The sequence below is a fragment of the Dermacentor albipictus genome, chromosome 6 (genome assembly GCF_038994185.2).
Source record: "Dermacentor albipictus isolate Rhodes 1998 colony chromosome 6, USDA_Dalb.pri_finalv2, whole genome shotgun sequence".
Lineage (NCBI taxonomy): Eukaryota > Metazoa > Arthropoda > Arachnida > Ixodida > Ixodidae > Dermacentor > Dermacentor albipictus.
In genome coordinates, this window is record NC_091826.1 from 16,722,861 (window position 1) to 16,746,302 (window position 23,442).

General features: G+C 44.7%; 2 protein-coding genes across 3 annotated transcripts in view; both read left to right on the forward strand.

The window, feature by feature from the left end:
• The first annotated feature begins 362 nt into the window (after positions 1-362).
• LOC135900899 (uncharacterized) lies at positions 363-10,004 on the forward strand. Of its 2 annotated transcripts, none has more exons than XM_070540006.1 (2): positions 363-1,654; positions 9,869-10,004. In XM_070540006.1, exons 1-2 carry the CDS (start codon positions 379-381, stop codon positions 9,940-9,942), a joined length of 1,350 nt encoding a protein of 449 aa, XP_070396107.1. In that variant the 5' UTR covers positions 363-378; the 3' UTR covers positions 9,943-10,004. The 2 variants fall into 2 exon arrangements, with proteins under 2 accessions (XP_070396107.1, XP_070396108.1); XM_070540007.1 differs by having other exon boundaries at positions 363-1,552; positions 9,869-9,996.
• Positions 9,832-23,442, forward strand: part of LOC135914446 (transmembrane protein 214-like) — a 29,860-nt gene continuing 16,249 nt past the window's right edge. Inside the window, exons 1-6 of the mRNA XM_065447306.2 lie at positions 9,832-10,132; positions 13,931-14,094; positions 15,315-15,474; positions 20,361-20,599; positions 22,071-22,176; positions 22,753-23,096. Coding sequence (XP_065303378.2) covers positions 9,982-10,132; positions 13,931-14,094; positions 15,315-15,474; positions 20,361-20,599; positions 22,071-22,176; positions 22,753-23,096 — 1,164 coding nt within the window. The 5' untranslated portion in view covers positions 9,832-9,981. The remainder of the gene's footprint in view (positions 10,133-13,930; positions 14,095-15,314; positions 15,475-20,360; positions 20,600-22,070; positions 22,177-22,752; positions 23,097-23,442) is intronic.

A 23,442-nucleotide genomic window follows, 5' to 3' on the forward strand; every position in this document is an offset into this window, starting at 1 on the left:
TGAACCACTGTTTAGCCTGCATGGTGAACTGCTGTTGCTTGGCTATATTTGGTTCGGCTAGACGAAGAAACAACTCATGCATTACTTCTTCGCCTTCAAGAGTGGAACGCGACAGCGTTCCCGTCGACCCGCCAAGGGGTGTAAGACAATGGGCTACAGGGCAGCGACTACGCGCCCCGCATTGGACGCGGTGAGCGTCGAGCAAAGCAGCGTTCGGCGCGGCAACGAAATGTGCGCCTGAGCAAGAGACGCACGCCTTAGAAACAGCGCGTTTCTAAGGCAACACCGCATTCACTAGAGGCGCTTTTGTACCGCTTTGAAGCGTTGTACTCGTGGCTCATCACTCTGCCTCTGGACACGGACGCGTTCGGACGCAAGATGTCGAGCTCTGCAAGAGCGGTTTCAGCGGCCGCGTCTGGCCGTGGTAACAGGTCTTCTGTCGCCCCACCGGGCTATCGGTATCTACTACCGACTTTGCCATCAGGCGAAACTATGAAGGAGTGTCTGTTCTTACATTGTGACGTTGCCGGGAGACCATACCGCCTCGAAGACTTCCGTGACCCGCTGCAAGAACTCGGTGTATTGAAAGACGTGACCGGTATTGGGCCCTTCCAAATGACGCATGTGTGGCTCATCAAGCTACGATCTCCAGAGGTGAAGGAAGTTCTGGTTAGAGCGGGAGGCCTGGAGGTAAAAGGGCGCTTTTGCGCCGTCATTGACCCAGTGCAACAAGACATCACACTCAAAGTGCACTGGGTTCCATTCCACGTTACCGGGGAAGCATTGAAGAAGGCTTTCGACCACTATGGCGAAGTGAAAGAAGTAAGACAAGAAGATTGGAAGGTGAGGGGCTTCGAGCAAGCTGAGTCTACCACGCGTATAGTGCGGATGACGCTCCGAGAGAACTTAACACCGGACGCTCTGCCCCATTTGTTCAAGATCTTTGGTGGCTCTGTGCTGGTTGTCGTTCCCGGGAGAGCTCCGATTTGCCTGCGGTGTCGACGCAAAGGACACATTAGAAGAGACTGCAGAGTGCCAAGGTGTTCTGAGTGCCGGGAATTCGGCCATGAAGCACTTGATTGCGTACGTACGTATGCAAGAGTTACTGGCAGCACGCAACCCGACGACGAAGGTCTGGAATTGATGGAAGAAGAGGTAACGGAGAAACTGACAGCGTCCTCGGAAACGCCGGTTCAACAGGTGGCAAGTGTCGCAAAAAAGGTGGCAACGCCATCCGCGTCGACACAGGACGCCACAGCAGGAAGAAAGCAGAGAGAAAGAAGAAGGACTGAAGAAGAGAAGACACCGCCTGCGCCCGCAGAAACGGACCCCGGGTGTGACGCGTTTACGTGGAGATGGACGCGGAGCCAGAGACGCCATATGAGACGCCGGATGAGTTGGCCACTGAGGAGCCAGCCGTGCCTTCCAAGAGGCACCGAAGCGATGCTCCAGAAGAGGAGACGCCGGCTGACAGTGTTCAGCGCCTGGAGCCGCAGTGGATGGTGGTCCGGTCGACCCGGGCCAAGAAAGGGAAGTCCGCCCCAGCACAACGGTCAGCGTCGCTCACCCGAGAAGGGCAGGCGACGCAGTGACCAACGCGACTGGTGTCGCGGGTGCCCGTTGAAGCTGTCGTGCCGACAGGGACGCTCAGTTTGTGAGGGTTGCTATTTGCTGAGGGCCTTACTGTTGTTTCGCTCTTGCTCTTTGAAATGGCTATGTCGTTAGCTCCATTGCGCGTGGGAACCCTCAACGTTAGAGGTTTTAGGGCGAGACGGCGGCAGCGTCAGCTCCGACGCGTAATGTTGGAAGAAGATTTAGATATATTGGCGATTCAAGAGACTAAAATAGAGAGTGAGAGTCAGACTGATAGTATGGTTGCACAGTTTAGTGACCGCTATACTGTATGCGTTAGTCATGCTGTTGGCACAACGGCCGGATGCTGTATGTTTATTAAGAAAGGTTTGGGTATAGTTGAGGAAACAGTTCTAAGGTGTCAGAGTGGTCGATTCGTGCTGTGCAATTTTGTATATTGCAACATAAAATACCGAATATTATGTGTGTATGCACCAACGAAAGTGAATGACCGGCTAAGTTTCTTTCAAGAAATATCGCATTATCTGAATACAGACAGATGTTTGATAGTGTTAGGAGATTTCAATTGCGTTTTGAGCTCGGACGATCGTTCGAGTGATGGATACTGGGCTGATAAGAGCGTTGTCTTTCTGAGGGGGGCCATTGGAAGAGCTCTGTTGGAAGACATTGCACATTACGCGAAAGGAGGCAATAATCGGCATTATACTCATTTTCAAGGCAATAGCCATGCAAGGTTAGACAGAGCTTATCTTTCGCAAGAGATCGCCACAATGTGCGATGACTACAAGGTGCTGAACATAACATTTAGCGACCATTGTTTAGTAGCCTTCACGATAGGGAAAAAGATCACCGCAAAACCTGGAATGAAATGGGAAACATGGAAATTAAACGCGAAACTCTTAAAGGACGACCAATTTCTAGAAAGTGTACGCACAGAAATTGCCAAAGCAAATAATGACTGTGAAAAAGGATGGGGTGAGCGATGGGAGCGATTTAAAGAAGTCGTAAAAATGAATGCCATAGAGCGAGCAGTAGAAATACGTTTTAAAGAGCGCCAAGAGGAAAATAACCTTAAAAAAATGCTTCAGGAATTTGTGGATGCCGAAACTGCAGCGCCAGGCACATTTATGGAAGAAATAAGGGAAATAAAGAATAAAATTGAGGCTATCGACACGGAAAAATACCGTGGCGCACTTATTCGCGCACGAATGGGAAAGATCTTGGCTGATGAAATGCCAACAAAGCGTGCATTGGGAACTGAGAAAAAGTATGCGAGGAGAAACGAAATAGTTGAGATTGAATACAAAGGGAAAATATCTAGAGATGCCGAAGAAATTAATTATGCGTTTACGGAATATTACAGGGAGCTCTTCAAGTGTAGAATACCGAGCAAGGCTGGGTACGAAAGCCATTTTCTAACCACTCTACCTAGGTTAGACGCCGAAGAAACAGATAGATTATCCGAAGATATCACAGTAAAGGAGATCGAAACGGCCATTGAAGACCTTAACCCTGGAAAATCGCCAGGACCTGATGGCCTAACAGCAGTTTTATGCGAAGCATATTACGAGGGCTCAACCCAGCTCCTCAGGCGCGGCGGTGACCATGAAATCACGTGACACCGTGACGTCACGACAGAGGAGAAGTGGCTTTGGCTCAACTCTTGCAAGACGGGCTGGGTGGGAATCGAACCAGGGTCTCCGGAGTGTGGGACGGAGACGCTACCACTGAGCCACGAGTACGATGCTTCAAAGCGGTACAAAAGCGCCTCTAGTGAATGCGGTGTTGCCTTAGAAACGAGCTGTTTCTAAGGCTCAGGCGTGCGACGCTTGCTCAGGCGCACATTTCGTTGCCGCGCCGAACGCTGCGTTGCTCGACGCTCACCGCGTCCAATGCGGGGCGCGTAGTCGCTGGCGGGTCGACGGGAACGCTGTCGCGTTCCACTCTTGAAGGCGAAGCAGGGTAACGCATGAGTTGTTTCTTCGTCTAGCCGAACCAAATATAGCCAAGGAACAGCAGTTCACCAGGCTAAACAGTGGTTCAACAACTAAAATAAAGGCTAGTATGCTTCGCATCCTGGGCTTAACCTTAGCTAAGCCACAGCCATTTTTTTTACAAAGCCTTTTGCTCGAAGATAGCCATCTTATTAGAGCGTGTTTTTATGGAGGCGTATCAAAAAGGTCGTTTGCCACCGTCCTTTAAAAGGGCGTATACAGTCTTGATACCAAAAAGCGATGACGCAAATAAACTTAACAAAGTAACAGGCTACAGGCCAATTACGCTGACAAACGTAGATTATAAAGTTTTAATGAAGATATTTGCGCGGAGACTACAAGGGGTTATTGGTGCTTTAGTAGGACCGCATCAGACCTGCGGGATAAGAGGGAGGTCTATATTTACTAATATCCATGTGGCTCGCAGCATTCTTGAAACATGTGATGCAGATTTTAGGAAAGTCGCTATGTTACAAATTGATCTAGAAAAGGCGTTTGACAGAGTATGTCACAATCTCCTGTTTACAATTCTTGGCTATGTCGGTGTTGGATCACGGATAACAGAGGGAGTTAAAATGGCATACAGTAATTGTACAACTAACCTCATTGTCAACCATGAGCTAACTGAAAGGATTGAAGTGCGTTCCTCTGTTCGTCAGGGGTGCCCCCTGTCACCTCTTTTGTTCGCAATATATCTAGAGGCTCTCTGTAAAAGAATTATTGATAGTCCGGATGTGCGAGGATTCAGCCTAGAAGGATGTGAGGTACGTTTACTAGCTTACGCTGATGATGTTGTTGTTTTCTGTGAAGATAAGGAGAGTGTTCGAGCTACCATGACAATTATGCGTGAGTTTTGTGACATGACGGACAGCAATATAAACCTGGATAAGTGTGTCGGCTTGTGGCACGGCCGGTGGCAAACAACGACGCGTGTTTTTGAAGGTATGCAGTGGAAGCTCACGCCTGGGATTTATCTTGGTGTACCATTAGGCACACATCGAGACACTAAAGACTTATGGAATGGCAAAGTGCAGGAATTAAAAGCTCAAACTGATACGTGGGCTGGACGTGACCTCTCTATATTTGCACGTGCGGCTATCTGCAGAATCTTCTTGGTGAGCAAGCTGTGGTATCTCATGCAAGTCCTGAGTTGTTCCCGATTCAACCTCAAGAAATTCCATAGAGTATTTGCTGTTTTTGTGTGGCAGTCTGAATATGAAAGAACAAGCAGGAACAACTTGTTTCGCAAGTTGGGTCAGGGGGGCTTGTCATTAACAAATTTATACTTAAAGCAACTGATTTCTAGATTTTTGTTCTTACGAGACACGACAAATCCTTTCTTACGAACAGTTATTCAAGTCCGATTGAGCAATGCCGTACCTAACTTTGTTGTCTCGATGAGGGAGGGTGGGTGTTACGCAACGAGTAAATTTTTACGTGAGGTGGTCGTAGCATTTAGATTTTTACACCACCACTTTTCCATAGAATATTTGGCTACAGTCAGTCGTAAGCGGATAAGCTCGGATTTAATAGATATTATGTTCCCAGAACCATTATATCGATTAATGTACCGCGAAGGCCAAGGGAAAGATGTCCTAAAACGTGTGAAGCGAATGATTGTACCAGGGGGAGTGAAAACATTCTTTTTTAAACTACATACTAATACCTTGCCTGTAAAAACGTGGCTAGAAGAAAGAGGGGACTATTTACCATGGGGGACTAACTGTTTGATTTGCAAGAAACCAGAAACTATAGAACACGTTTTTCTGGACTGTTGGAGTGCGGTCTTCTTTTGGGATATTATGCAAAGAACTATTAAAAAAGAATTGCCGTTAACAGCTCATGGTATCCGTTACCTATCCACAGAGCAAGACAGTATACCTTATGACATGTTCTTTCTTCTCGGCCTTCACAGTATCTGGAGAAACCGCATGGCTGTAAGGAATTGTGATATAAATGTGAGAGCAGTAAACTCGTATTTTGCTGAGAATATCAGTAAACTGCGGGAAGTTTTTCAGAAGTTAGCGTATGACGATGATCTGTTGTCATTGATGGATGCCCTTGCCAAAATGAAAGTTTTGTAATCTAAACCGCAAGCTTCAAGCGCAGCGGTGGGAAAGTGGATATTGTCAGATGGTGGGAGCAGTATGTATTAATGTATTTGTTGATTGTCTGGAAATAAAAAAAAAAAGTACTCGTGGCTCAGTGGTAGCGTCTCCGTCCCACACTCCGGAGACCCTGGTTCGATTCCCATCCAGCCCGTCTTGCAAGAGTTGAGCCAAAGCCACTTCTCCTCTGTCGTGACGTCACGGTGTCACGTGATTTCATGGTCACCGCCGCGCCTGAGGAGCTGGGTTGAGCCCTCGTAATATGCTTCGCATAATACATATTTTATTGTTTTGACTGTGCGCAGGGTTCAAGAATTCGTTTGCAGCATCTTTGGCAATGACAATGCCGTTATTATTCATGGATTTGATCGCTTGACAAATTGTTTAAGAAGAAGCATTAGCTCGGGCCCAATCCGACGCGGCCTATTCAAATACTTGTAAAACGCAGAAACGCTTTTCTTAGATAATCCTGCTAATCGCTTTTATTGAAATTGGTTGCATTTGAGAGAGAAAGTTAAATCCTAGTTCTGTTGGAAACGCAACTTCGATTTAGGGCCTGAATTTTGTTTAAAATATTTTGAAAAATTCGAAAGCGTGAAAAAATAGAAACACGACGTTTACAAACTAATAGCTATGCATGAAGAACAGACATTGTGGTTCTGTAAACGGCATCTATTAAAACAGTCAAAGCGGACAAGTTTGCTATGTCAATTCATATCTTACGTGAATTGGTTACGTTGTGTACAAGGGTTCTGCACAAGCCGTATTTCCACAATACTAAATTTTTTTGAGATTTATGTGTAACATATCTATTTTGTCCGCTGTAGATGTACTATTAGGAGCAATTCACAGAATTGTGATATCATTTTGTATTGTTTAGTCACGGAGTTTTAAAACTTGATAGTTTCGTTTTCTGAAAATTTTCGATTTGGCCCATTTTTAATAAATAATTGACCATCTAAATGAAAAATTCGAAACCAGTAGTCACTAGAATTAGACATTTTCTTTTAAATGCAACAAACCTCCTCAAATTTGGTGAAGTGGTTGCAGGGAAAAACGAATTCCCCTTCTACAGGTATTTAAGTAGGAGCACCGGAGCTAAAGCTTCCTCCTACAAAATTTCTGGCTACGCCACTGGCCTCATACATACATACACACACACACACACACACACACACACACACACACACACACACACACACACACACACACACACACACACACACACACACATATATATATATATATATATATATATATATATATATATATATATATATATATATATATATATGCATGGGCCAGCAGCGTAGCCCCCCCCCGAACAAAATTTCTGGCTACGCCACTGCATACCATCTAGGAACTTCAGCCGGACCTACACGTCGAAACTTATTTAGTTTAACAGGAAGTGAATGTTAAATGTCTCAGCGTTATTAGATAGCAATTGCACGCGTGCACTGAAGAGAGGGAGTCCCTGAACATGCGTGCAAGCATGATTGGCGCGCGCTCATTCAACGTTTAATTTCGCAGTTTCCCCTCAACTCATCGGTTCCCTTCTGCGGGGGCGGCGCCGGTAGTAATGCCTTCCCTACGACACCTTCCTTTTTAATGCGATTAGTGTTCTTAGGACACTCCACCCATTTTCCGTTGTCTCAATGTCTGTCTGTCGTCTGTCTGCGTATGTCACTAACCATTTTCCCACCAACTTGGGTCGCTAGGATGTCATGCCAAAAGGTTCAATCTATGTTCTATTTACTTAGCTAACGTCGTTGTTTTGCTTTTCTATTGCAATGATATGTACCCTCTAGGCGCATTTCCGCCGTCGCTCTGATGTTCCCTATAAAGCCCAAATGTGAGAACATCCATCGTGGCCGCGCACTGTATGCTGTGAATACGAGTGAAAGCGTGCGAGGCCAGGAATGGTGGTTCGATTTCGTTAAACTCTGAAGGCGACTGCGTGTGGAGAGGCTGTAGCGCGGCCGCGCGGGCCATACCTTGAAAGCGGTCTGCGATGGGTACCGCCGGTACTCGGGGTAGCGTTTAGGACAAAAATCATTCAGGCACAGGGATGAACACGTCCGGGTGTATATGAGTGAAAGATAATGGGTTTATTTTACATTATTTACACGCTCCAGATATGGAAGCCTCCTCCATGTAGGAGCACCTTAAATGTCTGAGCTCACTACATGTCTGAGCACACATCAGCACACGTCAGGACGCACATGTCAACAGACGTCAGGAGATGTCAGCACACACTTAATTAGCTCTCACTGCACCAACGGTCTCCGCTTTTAAAATAAGAGACGCTGATGAGTGTATCTCGGCCAATCACAGTCGTCGAATCGGTCGCAATATCCCTCCCATATATTACGTCGCTCCGGTCCGCCAGACTCCATTTCCTTACCTTCGCCCCCGTATATGGCGCAAGCGTGTAGCGAACTGGCAATCCGAGGTCGACGCTGTTCCCACGGCAGCCTTCGACGTTGGCCCCTTTCATCAATTAATTCAAGTTGCCAGGGTTAGGCTGCGACTGTTTTTTCGGGAACGCTGTCATGTTCTACATATGTCACAAATATTAGATTTAAAACCGGAGCATGCTTTTACTGGCGCCACTGCGATTTCGTCGTATTCACTTGCGCATGCTTAAAAAAAAAAAAAAATTGTTGATGCTCCTATTTCTCCTGGCGTCGTCGGTAACAAAAAAGAAAAAGGAAAAGATAGGCTTGCTGTTCGATTATCGTTACTTTGTGATTGCCTTTGTTTGTTATCTTGAACAATTCCAGAAGATAAAGCTTATGGTGTAATCTATACCACAGAACATTTTCTGCAACGTAAGTACGGTGTTCGTTCCGAACTTTCATGTCTCGAAGATTCTATCTTGAAAACCAGCTGATGCTGTTTGGCCCCGCATGACTTGAAAATCCCAAGATAGTGGTGCAATGCTCCCACTCCTTGCTCCCCCCTTGCGGACGCCCATGAAGTGAAACGATGGCATGGCAGCGTTGATAGGTAAACTAGAGAAAAAAGAATGAAAGAAAAGTCCATAGGCGCTACGTATACAATACCGCACGAAGGGGGCCTCCAACAAAGCGGTCCGAGAGTCCGAAAAAAGGAACCGGCGTCAGGGACTTGCGGGATGTGCTAACAACCACCCCTACACTGTTTTATAGAAGATTAGAAGCGTGTACATGCGTGTGCTAACAGCTTGAACGTGCGAATAGTCAAGAACGACCAGCGTCACGCAATTTTGTTGCTTTTGTTGTCGTTATTGTGATAGCAACTATGTGGGTACTCCAGCGAATTTCCGCCGAAGTCTTCGCCGTTATGTTCTACGGAACAAGTCCAAGTGTGTACGTCTCTCCAGCGAAGTACTCGAACTTATGACTTCGTCAGCCTTCCACAAAACAAACAATATTCCAGCATCTGCAGTTCCCCGTCCCCTTCTTCACGGCGTCCTCTACATCGACTCTCGTTAATACGACTTTCGCATAATTCGAATACACCAGAAAGACCCTGCGAGAAACAATGGAAAAAACACTCGTTTAGTTCGAAGGCGAAAGCATGCCGTTCGGTTTCTTCAACATCCGCCACCGCGCAGATGGCGCTACTGCTTTCTTAGGAGTGAAGTTGTCTTACATTACTTTTTCTGTACTGTTATTTTCAAGCTTTCATAGCTTTAATTTTCCTTTTAGATCAATGCTGAGGCAGCGTTTAAGAATGTCGGCGCTCGTCATCGCACCGGTCGAGCCGCGCTTCTAGAGCACTAACCAAAAAGACATTGCAGAGTGCCTCGAGTACGTAATGAAAAATATTGGATTCGTTCATTTTACTGCATTAATTATACCTTTCAGATAATTCGACCAAATCTTGCTAGAGTCCAATTAATTAACATGGGCCGACTTACCATGCAGCCGCGAAAGAGGGAAATATGTGGCGCGATCTTATATCCGATATGAAAGTGAACCGTTCGCTTGTTCTCGCGTGATTGGTCTGAATTCCGTTTTCATCAAGCGCATTTATGACCAATCACAGGAGGGCAAGAGAACGGTTCACTTTTCACCAACGCGCGCTCGCTTGAACGCGTGCAACGCGTGCATCGACCCTTGCGCCAGCTGTCGGAGATTAAAGAAACCAAAGAGAACTCATCTCTCGGCTCGATTGCCGGTTTTGCAGCTTCTGCTGGCAACATGTTAATCTGGCCACCGCCGCTCGTCTTCGGTTCGGCGGTGTCGCTCTTCTGGTTTTGATTCTCCGTGTGTTCCTGAAAGAGCTCGTCGCGGAAAAAAATGTCCTCGTCAGCGGGCCAGTGGCAGCTCGTAAGCGGCAAGTCGAGCAAGAACAAGTCGGCGGCGACCGGCGTTGGTGCCGGCGACGGCAAGATGTCCAAAGCCCAGAAGAAGAAGCTGGCCGAGAACATGCCGCGAATCGAGCCCCTAGGTGAGTCCACGTCACCCACGTGTGTGTCGGCGACTTCCACGCGACGGCCGCGCTGGCCGGTGCCGCGGTGACCTCCTGCTGGGCGCTGCGCACAAATTCAATCAGCGCACCGGCGGGTCGCTTAGATGCATAGCGTAGTAGGATACTGCATGCTGCGACTTCCTGTGGGGTCGGTCACTCAGAGCTGCGACAATTTCTATGGCTTGCCGCGATGATCGATGTAGTCGCAGATTTCCTAAACCAACTCAACAGCGCGATATGACAGATGCAGTCTGTGTCCGCTGCGAACGATATATGCTTGTGCGAAAAATAAAATAAAATAAATATGGGAGAAACATATTTCAGAGACGCGGTAAACACGTTGATGAACTTCATAATTGTGGATGCGATATTTTTCTGCAGCGCCTTGCATGTAGTGAACGATGACAGATGTCGTATATAGCGCGACCCCATTGCAGTAATCAGGTTTTCGACTGGACGACAGACACGTGCTTTGACAGTCAACGTTGTTTACAAGTGAATTGTCATGACATTTCGGGCGACAGACTCAACGGTGTACGTCAAAGGGATCACGTAACGAAACGTTTCGTCATTACAGTATATCACGAAAAGGTGAACGGCTAATGTAATTTAAAAAAAAAAAGGCAACGTGTGAAGAATAATCTGAAATGTACATCAATGTTTTTGGAAGCCACCTGCTCCTTCTCTCCCCATTCCTTCGCTTTATTTATTTTGGTTTAATCATTTATATTTGTGTACGAGTGCACTTCTCAAGGCCGTGAGCACACAAAGAGCGCCTTGACAAGTTTTCGAAAAGGATAGAGTTCAGTGATATGTTGCTTGAACTTTTCAGAAAGGGCCATATCCTTGTCAGTTTCCTCCTTTGGTGCTAGTAGTGTGGACTGGCCCTATTTCTGCTTTGACCTATATTCTGGCTTTTCTGATGCACAGGTGCTCAATTTCTTGGTGTCAAGATGTCTGCACTACTCTAAAGAACAAAATAAAGCATTTGCAGACACCATTTACATTAATTTAAAAATCCTGCCTCCGAGCAACTCAAATCAGACTCTGTGGCAATCTTAAAAGTATGAAACTAAAAAGTACCATTATCTCTTTTAAACCCGCACCACAGCAATCGACATCGCTTGTTGTCACACCACTCGCCAGACAAGCTTAACAGGCAAAGGAGGCCAGGGTCGCATTCTACAAGTACATGTTTGTATACAAAGACGTTGGCCGGCCTGTCTGAGACACTTAAATTTTGTTCATCCCTTTCTATGTGTAGTGACTTTGTTGAAGGTTTGCAGGCACTGCAGAATCAAAATACTGCTAAATAATACTACAAATGTTTTAATGCAACAATAGCAACAACGGTGCTGTCCCATGTGCTTGCTGGAGGGCTGTGTTGCCTATGCCAACATAGCCAACCCTCCAGCCACCCCAGTACAGTTTGCCGTGACCGAATTTTATTATGTTGGCACCTGGTAGGTGATGAAGCAGTGAACTTGTTTCGTCTTCCTGCTTCTTCACATAATACTTCGACAGTTCTGACTGCCATATGGAATCTCCACACAAGGCCTGAAACAATTGAGCAAATTTCTATTAGTAACCAGCAAGGTAATACTACAGAGGTAGAATTTGTTTGTTTTGACGTCTGCATTAGATCTTTATTTGAGAGATAAAAAAGGTGAGGAAAATCCACTGGAGCATGATTGTCAAATACAGGCAATAGCTTTCTGGCGGACCTTCTGAGGTGTGCTGCAGGGGACACTTGTTGGTTAGCCATATCTCTTAATGCTATAAAGCATGTGGGGGCTGTGAAAATGCACTGCCGCTATGATCCGCCTGTGTTACAATCCGCATTAAACGCCTTGCAAAAACATACCCTTGCAGTGGTATCAGGATCAGCCCTCCAAGCTGCCACATTTAATTGGAATGTGTGTGGCATTAACCCAGTTTACTCGGCCATACGGCTGTCCACACAAAGGGAAGGGGGCTGGGGAAATAAAAAGAAATCTTCAGTTTAATAAACTGGTGCTCAGTGTTAGTTTGTATGGCATGAGCTGAAAAGAGCTGAGGCAAGCGATGAACATTTTTGTGGATAGGTGAAAGGAACTAATGGTCACAGAAACCATGAAACACGAGGACTTCAGTTCTGGCAATCTTGGTGTCAGGGGTATATAGAGGCACACTGACTTGTCATCTGCTGTCAACTTTCATCACATTGTTTTTGTTGTATGAAGTCTGATGAGGCATTCCAATTCTTCTGCACTGGTGAAGAGTGCAGCTGTCGAACACACCGAAAGCTGAGTTTAATATTGATATTCGTGAGCACATAACAGAGTATAATACCCACGGATGATGCGGTTGACTTGTGATACATGTAATTTTGACTGTTAAAGACACTGATTAACTTAAACAAATGTCAAGCTTTTTCTTGGTCCTCTGTGTCTTAATTCATATTGAAGCTGCATAATTTATACAGGAATTTTGGTTAATCCAACCTTCTTGGCTTCCTAGAGTATAGCATCATGGCCTATAACAGCTGATTAGGGGGCATTCATTAGGAATGAGTAATTAATGTTTGATGCTCAAATTTCTGCACAACACATAACCCACCAACACGTGCTCAGTGACATACGATATTCTGTGGTGTATTGTATACATTGCGCTATTGGAAAGTGCCAAGGTGTTATTATAGCATCAGTGCCTTATCAGGGGCTGTGGTCAGTCATTTTCGACAGTCTTGGAATCATTTCCTCCTTTGGAAGTTATTATTTGTTCCAAACATGTACAGTGCAGCTCATTGTTAAAGGGAACATTCTAATATGCTGCTCTCACTGTGCTAGGGCTTTGACTGCAAAAACCATGTGAATGCTATATCAGTGCCAGCACCACCAACCGTAAGGCTGCTGCAAAGCTTGCCGTCTGTACACTTGCCAGAAAGGAAAATTTGTGCATGCTCTGCACTCGGGCATTCCCTTTAACAATGGATGACACTGTATGTCTTTGAGGGGGAGGTAAAGAGAGCCCCACCTGATGACTTCACGTTGATCCCACCTCCCACACTGTGGCATGGCAGTACAGTAATCCTGTGTCGTATTCTCTCCAACTTTCCCTCACTCCAAAAACTCCAACTTCGGGGCTTATCTTGTCCTGAAACAGTTATCGCCATCTGTCTTGTGTGCGACCTATTGTAGTAGTACAGTGGCTGTGGTGTTGTGTGGCTGAGGGTTCAATCCCGGCCGCTTTGGCTGCTTTGCAATAAGGGTGGAATGCAAAAACACTCATACGGTCTGCATTGGGTGTGTCTTAAAGAACCACAAGTGGTCAAATCAATTTGGAGTCGGCCACCATGGCATACCTCATAACCAGATCGTGGTTATAGCACATAAAACCCGAGAATTTAATTAATTAATTTTGTTTTGTGTGCATTTCCTTTGTTTACTACTCGGTGCTTGCATTTAATGTGCAGCCTTAAAGAAAAGAAAAACACGCATGATAGACGTAAAGCATTATTTGGAGACAAGATAAGCCCCAATTGGTGAAAGTATATATATATATATATATATATATATATATATATATATATATATATATATATATATATATATTTTGGCATGTGGTAAATAAAGAAGTAATGGAAGTGACTTCTCTGCTGCACCTGGAAGCAGTGCTATTCCCCTGTGCTTTCCTTTGGCATCAGCCGACTGTCAATGACATTGTTTGACCGACACGAGATGAGATGATGTAAGGCACTGTCTAATTCGACACCTGCTCCCTGTTGCGCACGTGCAGCCCCGCTGAAGGAGAGCACCACCCAATACGAAGCCCTTCAAGAGAAGGAGGAGCAGAAGAAGCCCGCTGCCCCTCCTCCCAAGCCGGCTAAGAAGCCACCAAAGAAGAAGACAAAGGAAGCCAGTGCACAGCGGGCCACAAGCCTCAGTGTCCTGCTGAAACAGGTGCTCGGAGCTTGTGAAGGCTTCGTAAGGTGTTCTGGTAGTGCAAGTAATAACACAGACACATGAAAACACAAATACACGCACATGGCAAGCTCTGTTCTTTTTGTGTTTGCTTGCATTTATGTTCCTGCTTGTCCCACAGAAATACATTACGATGCCACACCAGCAAGCCTAAATTGCAACTCCTGCCGACTAATTTTCTGAAGACTAGTCTTGCTATGTTATACCTTGTCAAGGGTTTCATCAGTAATGGGTTACGAGCCATGCACAGTGTGTTTCGCATACTTTAGCATAGGAGCACATGCTTCAGCAGGTGTTAGCCAACCAAGAGCACAATTATAAAAATGTACAGTTGCCGATTTTTTTAAAAAAGTGATCATAGTAGCATCAACCAAATTGAGTTCATCTTGTCCTTCTCAGAGGTATAATGAATGAAATGCGACAGCCAAGAAGAACGAGAAGCTAGCTTAAGCTTCTTCAAGCATTGCCCAAAGGCATCAACCGGGGAGTGCTAAAATAAATTTCCATTGGCTCTCCCATGATGCTTTCATAAACTTGCAGACTGTACATGAATTTATCCTCATCACCCTTGGTGTCATGCGTCTTTGGCTGTTTTGAGCAACAGAGCATACCTGTAGCTTTTATTTCAATGAAGTATAGTATGGATGCATGTGAAATGCTGCTGCATTTGTCATTGATCTTGCAGCTTACTTAGCTAAGAAAAGGCTATTTAGCAGCTTGAGGTTCTGAAGGTTGCATTGTGAAATTTTTTTTTTTCGTATACTGTCTGGTAAACTGCAAGCACATGTGACTGGCTAGTTTTCGCCATCTTGCATTATGATTTAGGCATGAAGTAGGGAATCGACATTGCCACATTATGTGTTGCATGATCACAAGACGAGTTTTAACTCAAAATGAGTAGGAGAAAGTTACAAAGTGAGCACTGTTGTCATATTTTTGCTGCCATAAAATTTAATTTTTTTTATGTTTTATAAATGTTTTGGGAATCTTGAGCTTAAAACAACTATTGATTTGCATGAAAAGCACGAAGTACTTGGAGTAGTTCGTATTTGGAGTCTTTCTAACAGCTCAGAATTTATAAAGTTTCAGTTTCTATAGACTGAAGCAAAAGAAGCCTGTAGATGGGGACATACTAGATTGATTGCACAGACTCAGTCAGTTTGCCATATCCTACAACCTGTGCATTACTACATTCTCAGGTGTCGGCTTCTGAGGTCTCTCAGCTGGTGTTAGAGGACCGGTTGCGCTTCCCAACAAATCCTCTTTTGTGGGCCAAGGACCTGGTGTTCTACCTGAACAGCCAGCTAGAAGGGGCACCCGCTGCTGAGTCACAGCCCCCATTTGAAGGACGACCAGCTGGTATGTTTGTCTTACTTGTGGCGCCGTTAGGGTTTACATAAAAAGGGATGCAGTTTTGAATCCTGCATAGTTCTCTAGTTTATAACAAAAGGCATGATGCCCAGAACATATGGCCACATGAACAACATGGACATTAATAATGCGGGCATTGCCCCTTTGTTATAGCATTGCCTAGATATTGTATCCTTGACCTCTTTGTTGTGAGATCTGAGGTTCCTCTTATTCGATGCTGGTGATTGTCCTGCATGTCTTTCTTTGTGCTCTTATTACTTCTGGGAGTTGCGTGTTGACGCAGTTGTGTACACTCAGTCTGTTTACTTTTGTTTCTGCTTGTGCTTTGACCTGTTGTTTGAGGTTTTCAAGTAGTAGTTTCATTACATTGCACACTATGGGCTTGTAGTGCAAATAAAGAAACCTGTAGGCCAGGAGGTTGGTGGCAACTTGCTTGACTGGGAAAAGACATTATGTGGCCCCTAATTACTTTGCAAGCCACAAGCAATATATAGCTTGTTTGATACTTTGGTCTTGTGCGGGAGCATTGTCCAGGAGCCTTGTACCGAATGAGATGTTGGGCTAAAACCTATGCATTGCTTTCAGGTGAACTTTGCTAGACAGATTCATCTATTTTCAATCATTGGTTTATGTTGAAGCCTCTGAGGACAATAAATATTCTAAGTAAAGGATTGGGCTAGTTCATGCTGTACATTCTGAAGCCTTTTCTGTTTTCCTTATGTAGATTGTATTGATACCTGCATTCGGAGAAGTAAATATTTTGTTTTGAATTTAGGTCTTTGTGTATCCCCTTTCCATAAGCACTCTGAAATGCTGTTTGGTCGCGTCTGTGAACAGTAACCATGTTGAAGCATTTTCTTGAAAGAGTACTGATATATACATATTTATGTTCGAAGGATGATCTTTAACAAGTTTGAAGATTGGGAAATGCTTACAAGATATTTCAGTTTGATACCAACATTTTTCCTCCAAGGCTGCACCTGGAGTCAGTGACATTATTGTGACATCAAAACACAGAGCAAAATTTGCTGACATCATGATAACATTGCTCCTAGCCCAGGTGAAAATGTTTTTACTTCCAGCTGGATTATGGAACTGGAAATTTCACCCAGCTGGATACTTTTCTAGCTGGGAAGGCAGCTGGAAAAAATCCAGCTGGGTGAAATTTCCGGTTCCATAATCCAGCTGGAATATGTCCCAACTGGAAGGCCTTCCAGCTGGATCAGCTGGATCCAGCTGCAAGAAATGCCAGCTGTAATTCAGCTGGAAGAGGTTCCAGCTAGAATCTCCAGCCCGGACTGTGGGTCTACAGACCCACAGACCGGGCTGGCACACAGCACCGGTTGCCATGGTGTTGAGCCTTGGCGACAACACCATGGTGTTGAGCCATGCTTAGGTGAAATCCCAGGGTGTAAGCTCGCATCAAGCAGGATACAAACTGGCCATGAACTCGCATGGATCTTAGCTTGCTGTCCCAAGTCACAGTTAGTTCCTAATGTGACTAGCCGCAAGACCAACTGGTCCGGTGAAAATACATGCAGCCAAAACAGCACGGTGCTGAAACTTGCAACCATTTATTTGAACACTTGCAGCAAGGATTGCAGAAGCATATCTTGCATCTCCCTCAAGATGTGGAATACACTTGCACTTCTCCTTGTACCCCATCTGAAAAAAATATTTAGACATAGTGAGTGAACTTTAAAACAATCATCATTTTAATCCACTCAGTTCTAGTAAACAGTGACCTTTACCAAAATCACGTGGATTGTATCAACAGCCTTTGGACAGTACCACAGTTTACCTTCATCACAGACCCTTCTACAGTTTATGTGGCGTAAGGCCTCAACCTGAGCTCTCAAGAGGCTCTCAACTTGAGCTGCAGAAGCTATGCAATGATTGTTAAATTGTTTAGTGCCATTGACTGTGGCTTTAGTGCAAATAGAATTCAAATGAGCTCATTTGTATTTTGAACTAGGCGTGTGATGTAACTCAACAGCCTCCCAAGAAGCATTTCTCTGCTGAATAACACAGGAGCTTGAGGGCCAATCTTTTTATGTTATTGTTTTTTTGCACCAATTCAAATGCCTGCCATTCGAGGCAACGTGTTTGCGAGCACGCACTTGCAGTGAAAGCACGCCATAAATGTGCTTCTCTTGCGTTGGGCAGATTGACATATACACACTAGTATTTAATAGATGTACGTATGTGCAACATATTGGGCACAAACACTGCACGGCAATATATTCAAGTGGGCTATTGGAGACAAAAGGGGCTTACGCAAACTGGCAAGCACTTCACATATGCTGCGTGATAATTTAAAGTTTTATGCAATTTTTAACAAATCGCCTGTTGAAGATACCGTAATTCTAGTCCTTGAGCTGGATCCTTCAGAGGAGGAGATTACTTGCACGAAAAATCGGAACACATATTGAACTAATTTTAAAAAATTCAATAATGAACTTCCAATAATTTATTACATTACGGCACATATCGCAATCTACGAATTGTAGCCATTGAGATTGCCAGGCGTATCCGCTTGGACTTACTTTCCAGAATGACACCAGTAAGAAATATGTGTCATCAAACTCGCCATAAAAATGCACTGTTGGTCTACATACTTCTTTAACAAAACGCTCTTTTATGGATTGGAGCACAAAATTAACTGGAACGCCCACTTATTCGTCTCACACTTTAGAAAATAATATATCGAAACTGATGTAATTCTGGAAATTCATTTAAGGTGGATCCATCTTGCAAACTCACAGGCTACAATTCGTACATTGTAATATGTGCAGCAAGGTAATAAGTTAACTAGTCAATTTTCGCTAATTACTTGAAGATGTCTTTCGATTTCGCATGCTAATAATGTCCACCTCTTCGAATAATTCCGCTCTGCCACAAGAATTATGATATCTGCCACAGGCCATTTCTACCAAATTCCGCAAAACATAAAAATGATCAACCTGTATACGAACATCACGTACAGCAGGGACCTATGATATCATGCTCAAGTGTGCCAACATACAGGATAAAAATAAACATTAACTTACGCTCAAAACATAAGCAAGTGAAATAATTACCTCCAAATTGTAGAATCAGGGCTGGAGAAAACGGTGCTCTTCGATCTGCACTGGTGAATCACAAGCCGCTTGCCTGTACTTGTAACACCGTCCAGAGAAGGAACTGTCCAAAAGTAATTACTTCATGCGCAAGATCATGCAGGTTCCTCACAAAAACTTGATCACACGCACACCCGAGAGACTCTCGTTGTCTCGCAAAATTGCCTCGCCGTGACAGTTTCCGCCATGTGCTGTACGAAACTAGGGCCCCTGTGGCGTCGTCACATTTTTTATATTCGGCCTGCCTTTGTAATGCTGCTGTTTGCTGTGAATAAAAACCCGAGCTTTTCTGAGAAATACTGATATTGCAATAACACGCTATTATATTATTATTAGTGTCAAAAGAGCAGATCAAGACAAGATACGAGACTAAAGCTTCTAAGTATTCAACAAATATGGCGGCGATTGTAGTGGCGTCGTGCAGACAGGAAAAAAGTAGGAGCAGCGGTCATTGCAGCCTGAACTGCTGAAGGTGCCACGTGTTAAGGCTCTTTTTTGTTAGAGAAGGAATCGCTATGCTGTAAACACTAGCCGTTTGCGCAACGGCTCATCATGACCAATCGGGCAAGCTCCTCGCTAGACGACGTCGACAGTGTAGCAAGATAACACAGTGTCGATCAAGAGCGCGTCACTTTTGTTTACTACAAGCAAGGTTCAATAAAAGTGGCAGTTTTTCCTGGAGATATTTTTTTTTTGGCAACTCGATCACACAGGACACTTTAGATTGCTATCGATCCCGATCGGGATCAAAGGTACGCGGAGTGACGAGCATTTCCATGCAGTTCATGCAATTACGATTGTTGTCATAGCACGAACGAATAAAAATAATTTTTTTTTTTTTGCTGCTCTAAGAGTAAAAGCTCTTCGTTCTTATACAAACACCACCTAGGGTTAAATATGGGCATGTTGCAGATACAAAAAATGTCTTAATGCAAGTGGGAATTAAGCTCCACTTTCCAGTCGATAGATTCTACTTCCGGCTGGAAAATGCTCCATCCAGTTGTTTCCAGTTGGAAGCGCTGTTTCCAGCTAAAAAATGCTGTATCCAGTTGTTTCCAGCTGAAGCTGGAAAACTTCCAGCTGGCAGTGCTGCTTCTAGCTGAAAAACCAGCTGAGATGGATCCCACTTCAAGCTGGAAAGTGCCATTTCCAGCTGGCTCTGGAAAATTTCTAGCTGGAAGGGCTGATTCCAGTTGGAAACCTGGCTGGAAAGACCATTTCCAGCTAGAAATTCAGAGCCCATTTTCGTGTGGGAGATAAGCAGTAGTGCTGCATGCATTTCTTCTGCCTGCATTGGCGTGTGGCATCCTTAGTGATCACAGGAATGGACTGGAGCCTGTGTATAATGTTTTTATGATGCATCCTTGTTCTAGGTACCAAAACCAAGACTCGTTCATGGAAACAAGTATTATAGTTTATTATTCAGGCCATTTTGACACTTGCCGCAATTTTGTGCTAGGGCTTAAAGGGCTTTATTTTCTTTTTAACTAAAGATTATTAAAAGTCAGAAATGTTATATCAGCCTTCCTGGAATGCTCTTGGTACATTGGGAATTATTTTCAGTCCAACTGAAAATTCGGACTTATGTCAATTGGATGCACTCTTGGTAACCTCCCTGCCTTGCCTTGTTTTCAATGAAACGTTCATTTCTTGCTTTCTCGGGCACTTGACATTTTGTTTGTCATTCTGCATTGGGCTTACTCATTGTTTTCCTCCATCCCAGTCTGAACATGAACGCCATGCATTCATGTGCAGGGTTCCCCCTTAATGAGCTGGCTGCAGAGGTACGACGCCAACTGGAGGACATTATAGCTGGAACCACTGACGATGCTCGCTCCCTCCTCTGGGACCACTGCCTAAATGGTGCCCTGCAGGCACTGGCGGCCCCCTCTGGTGGCCAAAATACCGGCAGCGGCAGTGTAGTTGGCTTCCTGGTCTGCCTGCAGCTGCTCGCTTCGAGACACCCACACATAGTCACGAATGCCTTACCAAAGGTGACAATCAGTGCTGTTGTCTCATTGGCATGCTACATGTCAAGTATTAATGTGTTCTTTACAGTATCTTCAGTATCCATGTACTGTACATACTGAACTGTTGTACATATACTGTAGAGTATGTTCTCTATGGTGTGTTTTGGTGTTTTCCGCCACTGGGCTGTGCACGTGCTCTTCCATAAAGACGGCAAGTACAACTGTAATGTGTGGCAGCTACACTTGCATGTTGCAATGAAGATAAATGCATATGTTACAAAAAATAATCAAAGTTACACCAGCACATTGGGATGAAATGCTCACAGAGTGGTTGGCAAAGCATTCGAACAAATATGCACTGATTAAAGCCTACTGGAAATCAAACATACTGGTTTGAGTCGGTTGAGCTCAGTTGAGACTCTAAGGTCCCATGGTGGTGGGTCGACTTTTGGTGGCACAGGAGAGAAGAAAGGTGAAGGCTTTATGGAAAGTTTGCTTGCAAGGGCTGGATGTGTGATGTCACGCTCCCTCCTAATTTCTTTCCTTCCTCGACGCAGTGATGACTTGCCAGTTTCTTCCTAGCTGCAGCTATTCACACATGATGGCACTGCGAGCTCATTTTGTGTAGTGTTCCTGTATAATGTGCCACTAATTTGGTGGTGTTTTACATGCCAACATTTTGCTGTGTTTTGCCCTTGCTCTATCCAGTCTGTGGTTGTAACAATTCTTCAGCTTTGTTCTGTCTGGGTTGACATTAACTGCCGACAAGCATGACACATCACTTGCCAGCTTGCTTTAGTTACAGCTGTTTCCACAAGGTAGCCCTAGGAAATCTGTGGCGTTGGGTTCCCTGTATACCTTTTGAGGGAGCTGATTATGTGGAATTTTAGTGCTGAGCAAAGGTGCACTGACTGCAGCTGCATCTGTAGCACTAACAGCACTAGTGCCTTTGTGTTAGTGTTCACCTAATGCAATGTCTCTGCCTTAGTGCTTGCAGTATCAATTAGACTTGTGGAATCGCTGCCGCCACTTTGCTGTGCCAAGTTGCATTCACACGTACCTTGATGTTGCAAACTCGGATAAACCAAGTAAATAAAGATGTTTCTCACTGATATTAGCATGCAACTGCTATAGATAGTATAACAAACATGCAATTTTAGTGTTGTATGCAACTTCATTACAATGGGGTTTGGCTATATAACTATCCATATTTTTCTTCACTATTGGGTACATGTACAGTACGGCTGATTCTTAAAGGGAGCACCTAAATACCTAAATACTAGTATTCAACCGAACTTGAATGTATCATCAACTTCGTAGGAAAAATGTGCTGGTGGATATGACTGACGTACAGTACTGTTTATCTGTACAGTACCGTATATATCTGTACTGGTAAAAAAGGGTTGCCAAGGCCTCTGTGCCAAAACTGAGCGGTAATGAGACCCAAAAAACTAACTTGGTGTTCTCTTTGACTGTCTGTTTTTCATCCTTGCAGCTGCGGAACCTGCGATCTCAACACCAGGGACGCCCCATGGCATGCCTGGCCCTGCTGTGGGCTGCCTCCCAGGCAGGACTGTCCAGCCTTGGTGCAGGACTGGCCGGTCAGTCGTTATGTAGCTTTCTTCTGTGACCTCTGCCCAACAGCAAGCCTTGATTGGTGTGGAGATGATCAGCAAAGACTCTCCTAAAAAAACTTGAACATTGCAAAGACATCAACAAGTTACTGAGACTTTGCTAAAAACATGGACATAGCAAACAGTTGAATGGGCACACTTGGCACTTGTTCGTCCTTTTGCAGCATCTGCACTTCGGTAAATTCTTTGCAGCATGCACCAGTTCAAAACAAACTAATCTTACATGACAGGAAGTTCAGCTAGTTGGTAGGAAAGTTGGATAGTTGGAAACTAACCTAAGCTTCTTTGATTACTTAAACTTATTGAATGTAGTGTGGCCCTTTCTCTCAGTTTCCTCATTAATTGGTGCCTGAGAGGTTGCCATGAATGGTGTAACTGACAGTGTGAATTCAGCACTGGATTTTCAGCCTTGAAAGTTGAAAGTTGCTGTGTTGGGATGCGTGACATTTCGCATAGGAGGCTTTTGTCTTCAACCTTTCTTGTTTAGCACTCGCAAGGAGCCTGGGAGTTATTTGTTTCCTTATGAAGCTTTTTAACATGCAGTGTGGCTGGAACTGCTGATGCCGGTGGTGGGGACGCGGGCATATGCGCCATATGTCATCGACATCTTGTCGGAGCTGCTCTCTCGCCACCCAGCTTCAAAGAATGGTGATGAAAACGCTGGCCGTGCCTGTAATCTTGGCGTGCGATCTCTCTTCCCGTTGCTGGATGCGGTGTACGGAGTTGGGGGCCGCCTGCCGCTATCGCCGGAGCGAGAGCGTGCCCTGCGCGACCAGTTGTATCCGCGGATACGTGATCTGTGTTATGCGGCTGAACCTAGCCGCAGTGCCTACTTCCCTTCGTACCTACGCCGGCTCGGTAGTGGCTCGGCTCAGCTCAATTCTGAGGTGAGTGCACACTGCTGCACTGTTAATAGCTATTTCTGTGTTGGAGTACTGTGACCTATCTTTTTCATTCTAAAAACCTTAAATCGAATTTTTACACATACTGATGCATTGCTTTCACTCAAATTTTTCATGAAGATTGCAATTCATGGTCTGCAATACTTCATTATTTTGACTTGGCATTGTTGCTTGCCTGGTTCATCCAGAAAAAGAAAAACTATGGTTGTATGCGTACCCCTCTATTGCAGAAGTGAGCTGCTGCTGTTACATAAAACTAGTTTGGCATCTTTTGACAAGTCCAGACAACCTAAAAAGGCAGTGATGAAAAATGTTATATTTAATGCTGCAG

Excerpts from the sequence above, each read along its gene's own strand:
- LOC135900899 (XM_070540006.1), top strand. The coding sequence starts at position 379 with ATGTCGAGCTCTGCAAGAGCGGTTTCAGCGGCCGCGTCTGGCCGTGGT. Across the intron at positions 1,655-9,868 it reads CCGACAGGGACGCTCAGTTT|CTTCTGCTGGCAACATGTTA; the intron begins GTGAGGGTTGCT and ends CCGGTTTTGCAG.